A 13,560-nucleotide genomic window follows, 5' to 3' on the forward strand; every position below is an offset into this window, starting at 1 on the left:
ATTAGTGTTTTTTGAGGTTGAGATGGTCAGTTGCCCACCTTCTCATTCAAGAGGTCACACGTTCGAGCCCCACCAGAGAGAACTCTACCTTAGCTGCTCAAAATGGTATTGGTTTATTCTCCGGAAATGGAATGAATGATATAGATCAGCTTTAAGCTGTCTTCATAACAGAGCATTAATATGTATACACAAGCACAAGTAGAAAGTAATCTATTGTTTTGCTATTGAATTTTATTTAGAATCTAACCTTACATATATCACAGAAGTTGCTTGGCAGCAATGCAAGACCTTATCATCATAAGATTAAACACTTAAATAAATGCTCTATTCAACTATAAAAATAAACTATGTATCATAAACAAAAATAGCAAATGATTCAGGTTGACAGAGTAACAATGAATTGTATGTATAAGATAACGTGTAACAATTACAACACTTGAATCAAAGTCATGAAGAAAATCATTTAGGTGCCAAAAAAGCACAACAAAGTGGAGAAATAGTTGATTGCCCCGATTGCAGATGAATATTTGCCTGAGTTAGGCAAATGAAGCCGGCCTATTCTCAATATCATTCATATTGTATCACTTAATTGCTATATCTTAAAGTATTTTCAAACAATTTTCTAAAAAGTGTCCACCATTTTTGTCGACTGTATGCTACGGTGCTCCACGATATCACTGCTGTGCACAGGAAGGTGTGTTCCTGTAGCGGTTGTTTTGGCGGGAGATGGTAACGGCGCGTTGCAGCGTCGTGTAGGACGGCGGTCGGCGCTCCTCGTCACGCGCCTTCTCCCGGAGCCGAGCTGACAGTCTGTGCTGGTCGGGCGTCGACATGGACAGGCGCCTGACATCAGTTAGTATAAGATTCTCCTCAAACTCGTCGTCGACTCTGCTGGGAAGTTTCTCAATGTATTCTCTTAGCGGATCGGCGAACTCCAAAATGAGGCTCATGATCATGATTCTTCCGTCCTCGCACCCGACAACGACGGTACGGTCATCCTCGGCCATCTCGAGGCACGTTGCGCGCCCGTGCACGTACATGGAGCCCAGTGGCTTATCGTCCGAGGTTCGCACGACGACGATGGTCCGTCGGTCCCCTGATATACCTATAAGGTACCGTCCATCAAGCGCAGGGCGGACAGTACCGGACGCAAATGAGCACGATGTGATCTGTCGGTGGAATGAGTTTGTACTGTATTTGAACACTTGTAAGTCGCTGTCCATGATATAGGTAAACTGACTAGATATTTGTAAACCACGTAAGCTTGAACTACAAGAAAGAAAGTCTGGGAAATGCTTGAGAGGAGTTTTGTACTTTACATCGAACATAAAAGCTCCCTTTTTGACATTTTTTGGCGGAACAATTCCCTTATCTGTGACAAACTCATAAGAAGCTAGATCTTTTGCATACACAACCAAAATCTTCTCTTCGTTCACGGGAATGAAATCCAAAAACACATCTTTATTCCCAACCTCCTTAGACCAGTTCTGAACTCTGTACAAGAAAAGGTCTTCTGGGTTGTGCGATGAATCCATCCTCTGTACGACTAAGCGGACTTCATTCCAGCGCGACAACTCGCGTTTTGTTGTCTTGTCAACAGTGCGCTCGCTGGTCTGCACGACCGCGACGAAGAAGGAATCTTTCCCAGCGGTGACAATCCGTGGCGGTGAAACAAACTCGGTGTGGTAGGGAAAGTCAATTGTGTAGTTTGAAGATGTCTCTGGGCACACAATGAACACGTTATATATGTTCTCGCTCCAATCACATCGGTTATAGAAGGCGCAGGTGACAAACGCAGCCGTATGCGAGCTAGGACTGAACACAATGTACCTGCAATTGCAAAGCCAGTTGTACATTAGTAGAAAGCATAATGATTAACAAAAGGGGACCGCATTTAGGTAGTATCAATATAACTGGTTAGAGTGAGAGATGAGATTGATACTTATTACTCCTTTTTAACTCAAGTGCATGTTTGGGGATCTTTTTTGTAGAAAACTCTTCTTACCACAAGAAAACGAAAATATTTGGCAATATTGTGTTCGGGTGTGTTACACAACAGGGGCCATTTCATTACCTGTTGGACATGGCATGGAACACTTTTGATGCTGTTTCTACCTCCCACATGACATCATCAGTGACCAGGTCGAACGTGGAGGCGATACCGCCGTTGGTGTCCACGAGGCGCGCCCTTGTGACGGCGTATTGGCCGTCCGGCGACAGCAGTACCTCCAGTACGCGGTCCGTGACGTTGTCGCTGTGCTGCAGGGTGTCCACCACCTTCCCCGTCCGCAGGCACACCAGCTTAGCGTCCGGCGTGGCATTGTCATGGGACAGGATGTAGTCCGTGCTGGACGAGACCGCCATTGAGACGACGGCACCTTGGTGGACCTCGGCGGAGTGATCCGTGTCTCGGTCAAGGTTTGCCAGGTCCCAGACTTGAAATGAGTTGTTTTTTAGCAGAGTTACCACCTTGTTTATGCTGTCTGGCGTAAATATCTTGACCATTGGCGATACCGCTGACTGTAGAACACGGATCGGAGAGCAGGTTGCTGCGTCCCAAATAATGAGATACGTGTAGCGTGCCGCAACCACCATCTTGTCGTCAGGAGTGAAACCAGCGCCACTAAACTGCGAGCTGTTATCTACAAAAACGCCCGGCGGAAGTTTCTGAAACCGGGCTCGCACACGATCCAATACCGTGTCGACCACGTGCAGCGTTTTACTGCATCGGACGATCAGTAAGTTCTTCGAGTTTGATGGGATGCACTCCTTAGCTTCCATGTCTGTAAGGATAGTTTTCGTCTTCGATTTTCTGTTGACAACATCAAATTGTATTGATTCTAATAATTTGGTCTTTGTCATTACGTAGCACTTAGGTATGTCATTGATGAAGATGATGTCATGAGCGACGTCCGTTGCCGTGGCAACACACCGTCTCTCCATAGTCGGAAGCTCGTACAGCAGAATGTTTCTTTCAGCATTGAACAGAACATAAGCTTCATTGTCACTTATTGCAACTGCATGCGTGTGGTAGCTGAATTTGTGCAGTATTTCACTCCGCTCTAGATCAAACACGTAAGGCCCGGCCCCCTTTTGGAGAACAAGTCCAAGATACTTGCTCGCTACGTCAACATGTGCTATTTTTCCAGGACCATAACTCATTTCGCCATGGAAAACACCAGAATCGGATCGGTAAGTCTTCAACTTGCAGTCGTCAACAAAGATGTTAATATATTTGCCTCCCCGGGATGGGCGGACGGCACCTAAGGGCAACATTATATCTGGACGCTCCTCTCCGTTAGAGAGCTCCCAGACGCGCAACCGACTGCTGTAGGTCGGCTTGGCAGCAAGAAGTATTCCATCGGGGCTTGAAAAGACGTCGATGTCAATTGGGTTGCTGTCATCAAAACCACCAACGTCACATTCATACTGTAAAGGGCCACCAGGGGCGCTGTAGATCTGCGAGTTTGGCACGAGCGGGCAGCACCGCTGAACGTCGAGGTCACACTGGCGAATAAGATCTTTGATGTATGGATACTTGTGTATATGAGGTAATAAACGACCCGTTATCTCGGTGCCAAGTGCGTCTGGTCGTATTGCAAGTGCGGATTTGGACATTCGAATCGCATCGGCTACCAAATTCGCTTCTCTATCGTCCAGCATTTCAAAATCAGCTATCAGTCGCTGTACGGTAGATGTTCGCAGCTTGCTTGCAATCCACTCATAGTTGCAGAATACTGACGCCTTCAAATCTTCGTAACGTCTAGACTTCAGCAAAGTATGTGGTAAGTTATTAAGCTTCCTGGTATTGAACTTAAGAAACTGTCCAAACCACAACGGCTGTGAAGGAACATGACGACAGCCTTCGTCGTCACAGTCTACTATTTTGTACTTTGCCATCAGCATGGGTGGATGTTGGTACGGTTTCTTGCGGGTGCCGGACCATTCGCCAAGGAAATAATCAGCCATTGTGGAGTACATTTGCCTCACAGTTTCACTATTATCAGGTAAATATTTCCGAGCGGCGACATCGGCGAACTTTTTGTACCTCCACGTAATTGTGGCGATACCGTCAATCTGTCGTACGGCAATATATGGTTCCAGATCGTATCGTAGCTGTGGCCAGAAGAATTGTGGTATTCGCCGAATACTCCAGTACTCGCCCACTTTCTCGTATGCGTCATTGAGAACATCTTCGTCTAATGACAAAATGTCTTCCAACTCAGACTCGCTAAGACCGTTACTCACTGCAGTCAAATATCCCAGAACGCGCTGAACAAATATGCGCCCATGTCGTTTCTCAAGCTTTTCGAACAATTTCGTGATATGATCCTCGATACATTTTGGCACAGGTTCTTTGCTAACTTCGTCAAACGGCCGCCACGTACAAACCATTTGCTCATAGACCAATTTGGCGTATAACGGCGACGATACTGACTTAAATATTGCTTGAATCCGTCGCCATTCATCGTACCACACCGTTTTCTTGGTTTTGCTACAGTTTATTATCAATTGTTTTACAAGATCCTCACAGACTACGTCGGTGAAGTTGGGTATTTCGATCAAGCCTTGTTCCACCTTGCTCTCAAGTCTCGAAACCATATCCTCGTTTTCAGAGTCAACAGTGATCACAATTTTCACATTCGATGCCAATCTAGACGGTAACCAGTCCAGTTTATGGCCGCTGTCTGTACTGGACATTGCATCAAGAGCGTCAATGAGAATAACCAGCATACCCCCGTACTCCCCTCGCTGCACGAGATCTATGAAGTGGTTCTTGAGCGCGCGATACTCGGACGGCACATCCTGGCGGCGACGGCCGGTGACGTACGCCAGTTGGTGACACACGTTGTACAGAAAAGGCTGAATGTCCCGCGACAGGCCGGTCTCCCCGACAAACCTGACGATGAGGGATGTTGGCATCGAAATGTCAGAATTAGCAATTGCCTCGTTTATGTCATTTGCAGCCTTTGCGATCAAACTAGTTTTGCCTGAACCTTGGGCACCCACAAACACAAGTGGCTGGTCGGTTTCATTGAGAAGGTAGCCCTTGATACTATCTAGGACCTCTTTGCGGGCCACTAGGGGTCCAGTGTATCTTCCTACTTGACCCCAGTGCAAACATATATCGTACAGCAGTTCATCTTTGTACATTGGTGTTCGCTCGAGCATTCTCTGGTTGACAAGTTGTGTCACTCGTTCGTAGAAATGTCTGCCAATTTCGGCCACGTATTGTTCTGATTTCTCCTCATCAAGCGTGCAACCGTTTAATTCGATTTCCGCCTTAACCATGTTTTCGCTAGTAACGCCTTTTTCTACAACCGACCGAAGAGCCGTCATGGCGCCCTTCCGGCCCGCGTCCCACGTGCCCGTCGCAGTGTCCAGGTCCACAAACATTGCGGCGTTCTTGGCTCCCAGGTGCTCGTCGATATTTCGGATGTCGCGGACATACACGAGACAGTTGACGTCCCTGCTCTTCCGGTCCTGGTCAAGTATTCCTGTTTGCACCAGCAGCTCGAAGTCTGAAGCAATAACATAAAAACCTCAGTCATTCAAAATGTAATACCATCTTATTTACAGGTCTGCATGTCTATGTCCATGTACGTGTCCATACAAAGTTTCCATAGTCTTATACCCGAAGCCCGAAGGTACACCATTCATTTCATGTATGTCAAAAGCTTTAAGTCGTCTGATTTTGATTTATTTGATAAGATTTTATTTTATTTTGTAAACCGCTGGATTGTATCTTATACTTCCATGACTGACGAGATTGTATACCTGACATTGGACATTTTATTTCAGGGACGTTTTTCGTCAGTGACGATCCCGTTTGTAGCAATCGAACAAGTTCGCTGAACTCCTGCGAGAAATCTCCTGTGAAATGAAACAAAACTGTCATTTATTAATGTTAGTTAAGATTAAGCGTACATTTTATCATTTTCATTAAATTTGAAAGAAATACTGTTTTCTTGCAATAGGTCCAGGAAAATGGACGTTTGAGCCCGTTGTGGAGTTACGTGGGGTCATCTGAGCTTTCAATACGCTAAGAATGGTTAATTTATGTATAGTTTGTAAAGTTTGCCGGATGAATGCTTACCATTTATATCAACGAGTCGATATACTTCTGGAGTTCCATTCATCTCTTTCCGAAACCACTTGTCCAGCAAAGTGACGTCAGTTCCGTTCTTTTCCAACGCGGAGCGGATACTGTCCATGTCGGTAGTTGGAATCTCCACCGGCACGTGAGGCTCTCCGTATTTTTGACCGATAAACAGCTGCAAAACAAAAGCAGGTCACATAAAAAACACCGTGCAAGAAACTACAGCAATGAGCTAGTTCAAAAACACAAAGAAATATCTACATATTATATATATTTAAGCGGACAAGTGGTCGTGCAAAATTCCTGTGTATAATTCATTCATTTGATTATTGATAAGAAAGTATGAAGAGTGTAAAGTTTGAGAGCGTACCAGGAAGTTAGGTCCCATGGATGTCTGCTGACAGTGTGATAGTTCTTCGTGCACGGCGGCCATCTTGTGTGGGTCACATGCCGGCATCGAGGAGTCGCCCCAGTACATGTCCACCAACTAAAAAACAACACGGTCTATACACCGACTGGAATAACGCCTTATTTCACAAAAAGACAGTTAACAATAAATTATTACAGCTCGATTATGAGGCATATCATGTAATAAGAGTAATGTGAAGTGTAATAAATCGCACTCAAGTCCAGCCCCTGGCTAAAACGCAGTACGGGTGCCCTAATTGTTGGGCTCGAACTCGCGAACGCTTGGGGGGGGGAAGTGGACACCTACACGTATTGTACACGTGCATACCGCTAGACCACTTGTACCATCCCCCCTACCCTCACACTCCTAACAGATAAAAACAAAAAAACAAATGTGTTGTCTAAATGTACAGTACATTGTTAGATGAGAACAATTGGCTACACATACCTGAAAGTCCACTCCATGGTTGGTGCGGCAGTACTCGCGGACCTGGGGATACACGCTCTCAAACAGATAACTACGCTCCGCCTCAAAATCTGCAAACACGAGACTACTTTATTTTTCAAATACGTTACTCAATAACTTTAAAATTACTCAAATATTAATAATCTTTGTACCATCTATCATTCTATTTACAAATAGATGGTTGTTCTTAAAATGTTTACAATTATGAGAATTGGGCTGGTTACCTTGTCCTGACGAACAGACGAACATTCGCACTACTTTGGGTTTTTGGCATGGCAAATTTTCAAGGTCAATTCCGCCCCTCAGAAGCGTCTCGGCGACCTTGAACTCCGGGATATCGAGATGCTTGTATCGCAGCGCCCTTTCCAGGTCCGCTCTGTGGATGCTGGTGCCATTTTTGTCCACAACATCGTCCAGGTGGCGGATGTGGAATTTGCACTCGGCGTCTGCGGAGAATACACCAAACGATAGTGGAGAACTGCATATATCTTATAAAATGATTATATAGACCCAGTCCTTTCTCCTTGAGGGCTCAGGGATTTTCCTCCTGTGACACTTTATGACTTAGAATCTAGATTGTCTGACAGAAGCCCTGTTGGTAACAAATGCCAGGTTGACAGATTGAGCGAATCACGTGAGAAAATCTAAAACACAGTTCGCATTGCTTTGAAAAAGTATTGAACCAGTACATTCAAACTAAAAACAATTAAGATAGCAAATTGATAGTAATGGTAATTTCAACCCGATATCTACTAGCTGTTGGTAATTAAAGAACGGTCATTTAAGTACGGGTTGTAATTAGCATCATTGTCTTAAATGAGAACTTAGAAATCTCAATCAAGTTGGATTTGCAATTTCTAGTAATGACATGTTACATCATTGCAACTTTGCAAACCACATATAAAGTGCTAATCAGTTCATCTACGGTCTGACCGGGGTGATACACTTGAGACTTGCAGATTTTTTACACCCATTTCATAAGTATGCACGCTTGTGCGCGTTCATGTTTTCAGTATTTTATTTTGTTTGATTTAACTAAGTTTTAAAACAAGATTAGCATTGGTTTCTAGTTTCTTACTTTTGTATATATCGATTTTAGATGTTAAATAAGTAATGTATAGTTTTGTTTTTTGTGTGCTATAGTCTCTTATAACTCATATACTGAGTGGCAATGCATATTCTAATGTATATTTAATAGGTGATGTATATATGTTGTATTGATGATACTTTAATTAACTATCAAATAATATAAACATGTTTGATTGGGGACAATATGCAAAGCTAGTAGAACGCCAGAGAATTCTTTCTTTACAGATTGCAAATCCGTTATGTTATAATCACACCGACAATTCCCACCTTTGGAATATAAAAAGTTTAATAAATCATCACGAACTCCTTGATATAGCACGTTTTATTCGGTACGATTATATACGGGCTTTTGGTTTTTATTCGGTACGATTATATACGGGCTTTTGGTTTGGACGTGTGCTGCTCGGGTAAATGGCCATCATGCTGAGGGTAAAAGCATACATTCACTATTAAAGGAAGTAGGTGTATATTAAAGGAAGTCGATGTATTGTTCAAAAAGTGTATTTGTCAAATGTAAATAGATTTTGAATCAAAATGTATTTACATTTGACAAATACTCTTATGGTCGAAATATCAAATAAAATAACAGTCGTCTACAAGTCAGTGTTCGATTTTTCACTCATGCGTATAAATAAACGTTTGTTTCCTCTAACCCTACCGACTCTATTTTTCCTCGTGAACCTTCACTTCTTTTTTGCCGTAGTGTGGACTTTGTTTCGTTATTTCCTAAAAAAAATGCAATTTTTGAGTCGGGACAAGTTAAAAAAAAATCCATTTTATATTTTATTTTTTCTACAAAAGTGATATACAAGGATATAGGTCGGTTTGGTCCAGATTCCCGGTTATCAGAAAAAAGTTATTCCTTCCTACCTTATTTTCTTTACGAGATGTTAGTGGAAACAAATAACAGTTTTCGGCCTTACTGAAAATGAGATAACATATATTACTTTCCCTTTAAACGATTAGCCTGACAACTTTAAGGAACATATCTTTAGGGTTAAGTTCTATTTATCTGATACCAAAATGGATCGAAATGAAATCGTTCCTGCCCACATGATCTGCTATCTTAAAATGATAAAATGGATTAAAGTAGATTTTTTCTCGAGATATGGTGCTAATTTAGCAGTTTGATCAATAGTTCAATATCACAGAAAAAAATCGGCTTTGAAATAGATAACGCAATTGTACAGAGCTGATTAAAATTCCACATTCATAAGATTAAATTAAAGAATTAGAGAATTAAAGCAAGAATACAAGATTTTGCTTAGTTTAATGAAAGTTAAGAGGCTTAACGTTTTCAAATAAAGGGACCTATAACAAATAATAATAACAACTGGCAAATAAATCGTATCCAGTATGACCTGGTCTTTGTCATTCATAACTAATTTAAAGCCAACACATTAACAGCAATAATCAAATGAATTTGTTTTCTTTAAATCGTTTAACATTTATTGGTACAGACCACACAATGGATGTTTTGGTTGTCAACATTTATATAAGCGTGTGAAGGTCTTGGAAACGGTCAGCTATTTAACCATCAGCCCTGTATGAGAAACTGGTACAGAGCCAATTTTTTAACGCAGATTAAGGACTTTTGCATGCAATCTAAAGTGAAAAGGTTGTTGCTCGATATAAGCTTATTATATACTTTATTGCATTAAGTTATTGTAATGACGTTGAAATGTTCCCACACTTGAGATTTGCAGTCTTTCAGTACAAGACGCAGCGAAGTTGAAAAAGTCTGGAAACCAAATATAATACTTTTGAACGAACTGTGGAAATAGTGATAAAGAGTACGAGTATCAATCATTTTCTGGCCAGGCATTTCGTGATTATGGTAATTCGTGTCTACTTGGGTATCGGTATACGTGCTAGATAGATAACTATCAAATAACGATTGTCATTTTGTTTACGATGAATATCATTATGCCCCTGTACACAAGGTAGAGAGCTCTTTAAACCCAAAATAGATCATAATTAACGTATACAAACCTTTGCCCGTGACGGTACCGTTCATCTTCTGCATGTCATAAATCCCCAAGGTTTACAGTCCCATGTCACCTACAACATTACAGTTCCAGTTGTTCAATTTCCTGGCACAGATACCGGGGTAATTAGTCAGGGTAACACCTCCAGGATCAAGTTCCTATCACACCGAGCCCTCCTGTTGCCAGGCTTGAGTCTATGGGCTGTTAATGAATCGCTGTATTGGAAGACCTCTTACCGAACACTAAACGCTATTTGAGCCGCTTTAAAATTGACGATCGATCCATACGGAATTAGTTCAAGTTTAAACATACAAGCAATGTATTCTGTAAGGTAGCGGCGTTGTAAAGGCAAGAGACAATCCAAAGTAATCGCCTTATATTCTATATCAATATTATTGACAGACAATAAGATTCCGGTTGATACCTGTGGAAATAATTATACTGCCCCTATTAAGAATTCTTGGCTGCTTAGAAACAAGATATCAACTATTAAAACACTTCAATAATGTAAGTGGTTCATAAGCAGTTTAAATAAGAAAAACACATAGGGAAACATGTAAACTACATTATGAAGATCCATATCATCAACTGATAGGAGTGAATAATGACCAACTCCACATATGCCTGGTATACCTAATGCTTCAAGATATCCAACGTTTTATGTCAATTGCAGCCAAACAAATGACCTGTTTCAATTAGTTTAACAATTAAAATAAAGTGACCATATCAAATAAATATATTGTATTACAATTGCCCTTATAATATGAGGCAAATCGTCCGAAAAAACGGTGATATTGAATATTTACTTATGTTATTTTACATTTTTTTACAATTGATTATACATAGACAACATAATGCTCATTTATATACCTATACATTATTTATTACAAAGTAATAATTTTCATACATCTTTATACCGTATGTCAAAGATGCATGGGCAAGATTTCAATAACTATATAAAATAATTTCTTATGAAAATCTCATCGACAAGTGTCTCCTATACAAATGCTTTTCAAAAGAAAAGCACTTAATATATCGAGAAAACCAAGATTGAAATACAATGATACGTAATTGACTGCTTAATGACATTATCCGTGAAAGGGGGGCACAGTGGAAATCATCTTTACGGTCCACATTCCTCAATCAATGCTTAAATGGATTTATATTGATGTTTAAATTGAATTCAATACAATAAATTAAATTGTAAATAAAGCCTGCCCTGTAAACCATAGAATCTAAGGACACGTACAGCTAACAGATGTATAGAAGGACATAATCACCGCGGCAGTAGGGGTGTAAGGAAATAAGTAAACAAATCATTAAAAAGAAGGCAACTCTGTAGCCATGCATATTGCATATAGGCATGGGTAACAAAAAATAGTTAGCAAAATATGAATACTGAAGGGTTTAAGGGTGCTGCACCAAGCCCTTAATTGGGAGCACCCACCTGCCCTCCGGGAGAGCAGCATGGACACCCTTCTGCCTTCATGGAATTGAATGCTTTAGAAAATCAAATATTTATTTTCTTTTTTTTAAAAGCTTATATGAATATAAATATATACAAACTTAATATATCTGAAAGTTAAAACTAGAACTCCGCGAGTCGGATGTGTCGCCTGACGAATTATTTACTGTCGACATTATAGCTGTTAGATTGGCATTTTATTCATTTATAGACAATGATGTTGCCATTTAACTTTCAAGTGTAGGTGGCATTTGAACTGAAGGTAACAACGTTAAGCCAGGAGCAAGCAATTGGTTATATAAGCAAAAATGAGCACAATAAATACTGAAGTCAATGACATTGAGAAATAATTTGAAGATAATGGATTAATACGTTTTCAGGTGTGAAATGAGCATCTCTGTCTTGCTTCTGTCTAAACTGCTATCCAGACCGGTTTATGATGGCTGAACAACTATGTGATAAAACATCAATAAAAAATGTTGCAATTTAAACATATCTTTACTGATGACGATGCCTTGTTTTATATTTGTAAAGGGTCATGCAATGAGATGTTTTTTTTTAAGCAAAACAGGAAGTTGGCCATTTTGTTGTTGTTGTTGATTAATCGTGACCCCTTGTTGTATTTTTGTAGAGGGTCACCCAAGGAAGCTTCCTGTAAAGTTTCATTGAATTTGGAGTGGTAGTTTCAGAGGAGATGGGTTTTTTAAAGCAAAACAGGAAGTCAGCCATTTTGTTGTTGTTGCTGTTGTTGTTGATCAATCATGACCCCTTGTTGTATTTTTGTAGAGGGTCACCCAAGGAAGCTTCCTTTAAAGTTTCACTGAATTTGGACTGATAGTTTCAGAGAAGATGTTTTTAAAAGCAAAACAGGAAGTCAGCCATTTTGTTGTTGTTGTTGTTAATCAATCGTAACCCCTTGTTGTATTTTTGTAGAGGGACACCCAAGGAAGCTTCCTGTCAAGTTTCATTGAATTTGGCCAGGTAGTTTCAGAGGGGATGTTCTTTAAGCAATTTTGACGGACGGACGACGGGCAAAGACCGATCACAATAGCTCACCTTGAGCACTTCGTCTTCTGGTGAGCTAAAAAAGTGTGCAAGGTAAAGTTAAACATGAAAATTAACAAAGGGCAATAACTCTAATATGGAAGCAAGAGATACAGTTTTTGTGCACTGCGATCCCCTTCAGTAAGATCTATCTATCTATAAAGTTTCAAGTTGATAACTCATACTTTTCGAGAAATGCCCCGGACAAAATTTAAGCTTGAAAATTAACAAAGGGCATTAACTCAAAACATACAGATGCAGGAGTTACGGTTTTTGTGCACTGCACTTTCCCTCAATCAGATATATCTACGGAATAAGTTTCAGTTTGATACCTCCTATAGTTTACGAGATATGCCACGGACAAAACCTAAGCATGAAAATTAACAAAGGGCAATAACTCTAAAAATATGGCAGCAAGAGTAACCGTTCTGGTGCACTGCACTTGCCTTCAATGAGATCTATCTAGCTATGAAGTTTCAAATTGATAACTCTTATATTCTTCAAGATATGCCCGGACAAAACTTTAAGCATGAAAATTAACAAAGGGCAATAACTTTAAAACTAAGAAAGCAAGAGTTACTGTTATTGTGCACTGCACTTGCCCTCCATGAGATCTATCTACATATGAAGTTTCAAGTTGATAACTCTTATATTCTACAAGATAAGCCCCGGACAAAACTTTAAGCATTAACAATAACAAAGGGCAATAACTATAAAAATATGGGAGCAAGAGTAACAGTTCTTGTGCACTGCACTTGCCCTCAATTAGATCTATCTACATATGAAATTTCAAGTTGATACCACTAATAGTTAAGGAGATATACCCCGGACAAGCGAAAATGGGACGCGGACGCCGCCGCCAACGCCGCTGCCGCCGACAAAAGTAACCCCTATATGTCGTCTTTTCAGGCGACACAAAAACTTCAATTAAACACATTTCTATTTTTTTTATCAAATTTACAATGTTCGATTCTTCACAGGCCAATACAATGTGCCCATA

The 13,560-nt window shown here is 40.6% G+C and overlaps 1 protein-coding gene across 1 annotated transcript; it reads right to left on the minus strand.

Annotated features, from left to right (window-relative positions):
• Nucleotides 1–10: 10 nt before the first annotated feature.
• Nucleotides 11–10,293, minus strand: LOC128233067 (NACHT and WD repeat domain-containing protein 2-like). Its single transcript, XM_052946944.1, has 8 exons — nucleotides 10,056–10,293; nucleotides 7,199–7,420; nucleotides 6,957–7,045; nucleotides 6,471–6,587; nucleotides 6,098–6,275; nucleotides 5,779–5,874; nucleotides 2,075–5,522; nucleotides 11–1,830 (listed from the first exon to the last, which is right to left on the minus strand). The coding sequence occupies exons 1-8, from the start codon at nucleotides 10,087–10,089 to the stop codon at nucleotides 675–677; spliced, it is 5,340 nt and encodes a 1,779-aa protein (XP_052802904.1). The 5' UTR covers nucleotides 10,090–10,293; the 3' UTR covers nucleotides 11–674.
• Nucleotides 10,294–13,560: the final 3,267 nt, after the last annotated feature.

The sequence above is a fragment of the Mya arenaria genome, chromosome 4 (assembly GCF_026914265.1).
Source record: "Mya arenaria isolate MELC-2E11 chromosome 4, ASM2691426v1".
Classification (NCBI taxonomy): domain Eukaryota; kingdom Metazoa; phylum Mollusca; class Bivalvia; order Myida; family Myidae; genus Mya; species Mya arenaria.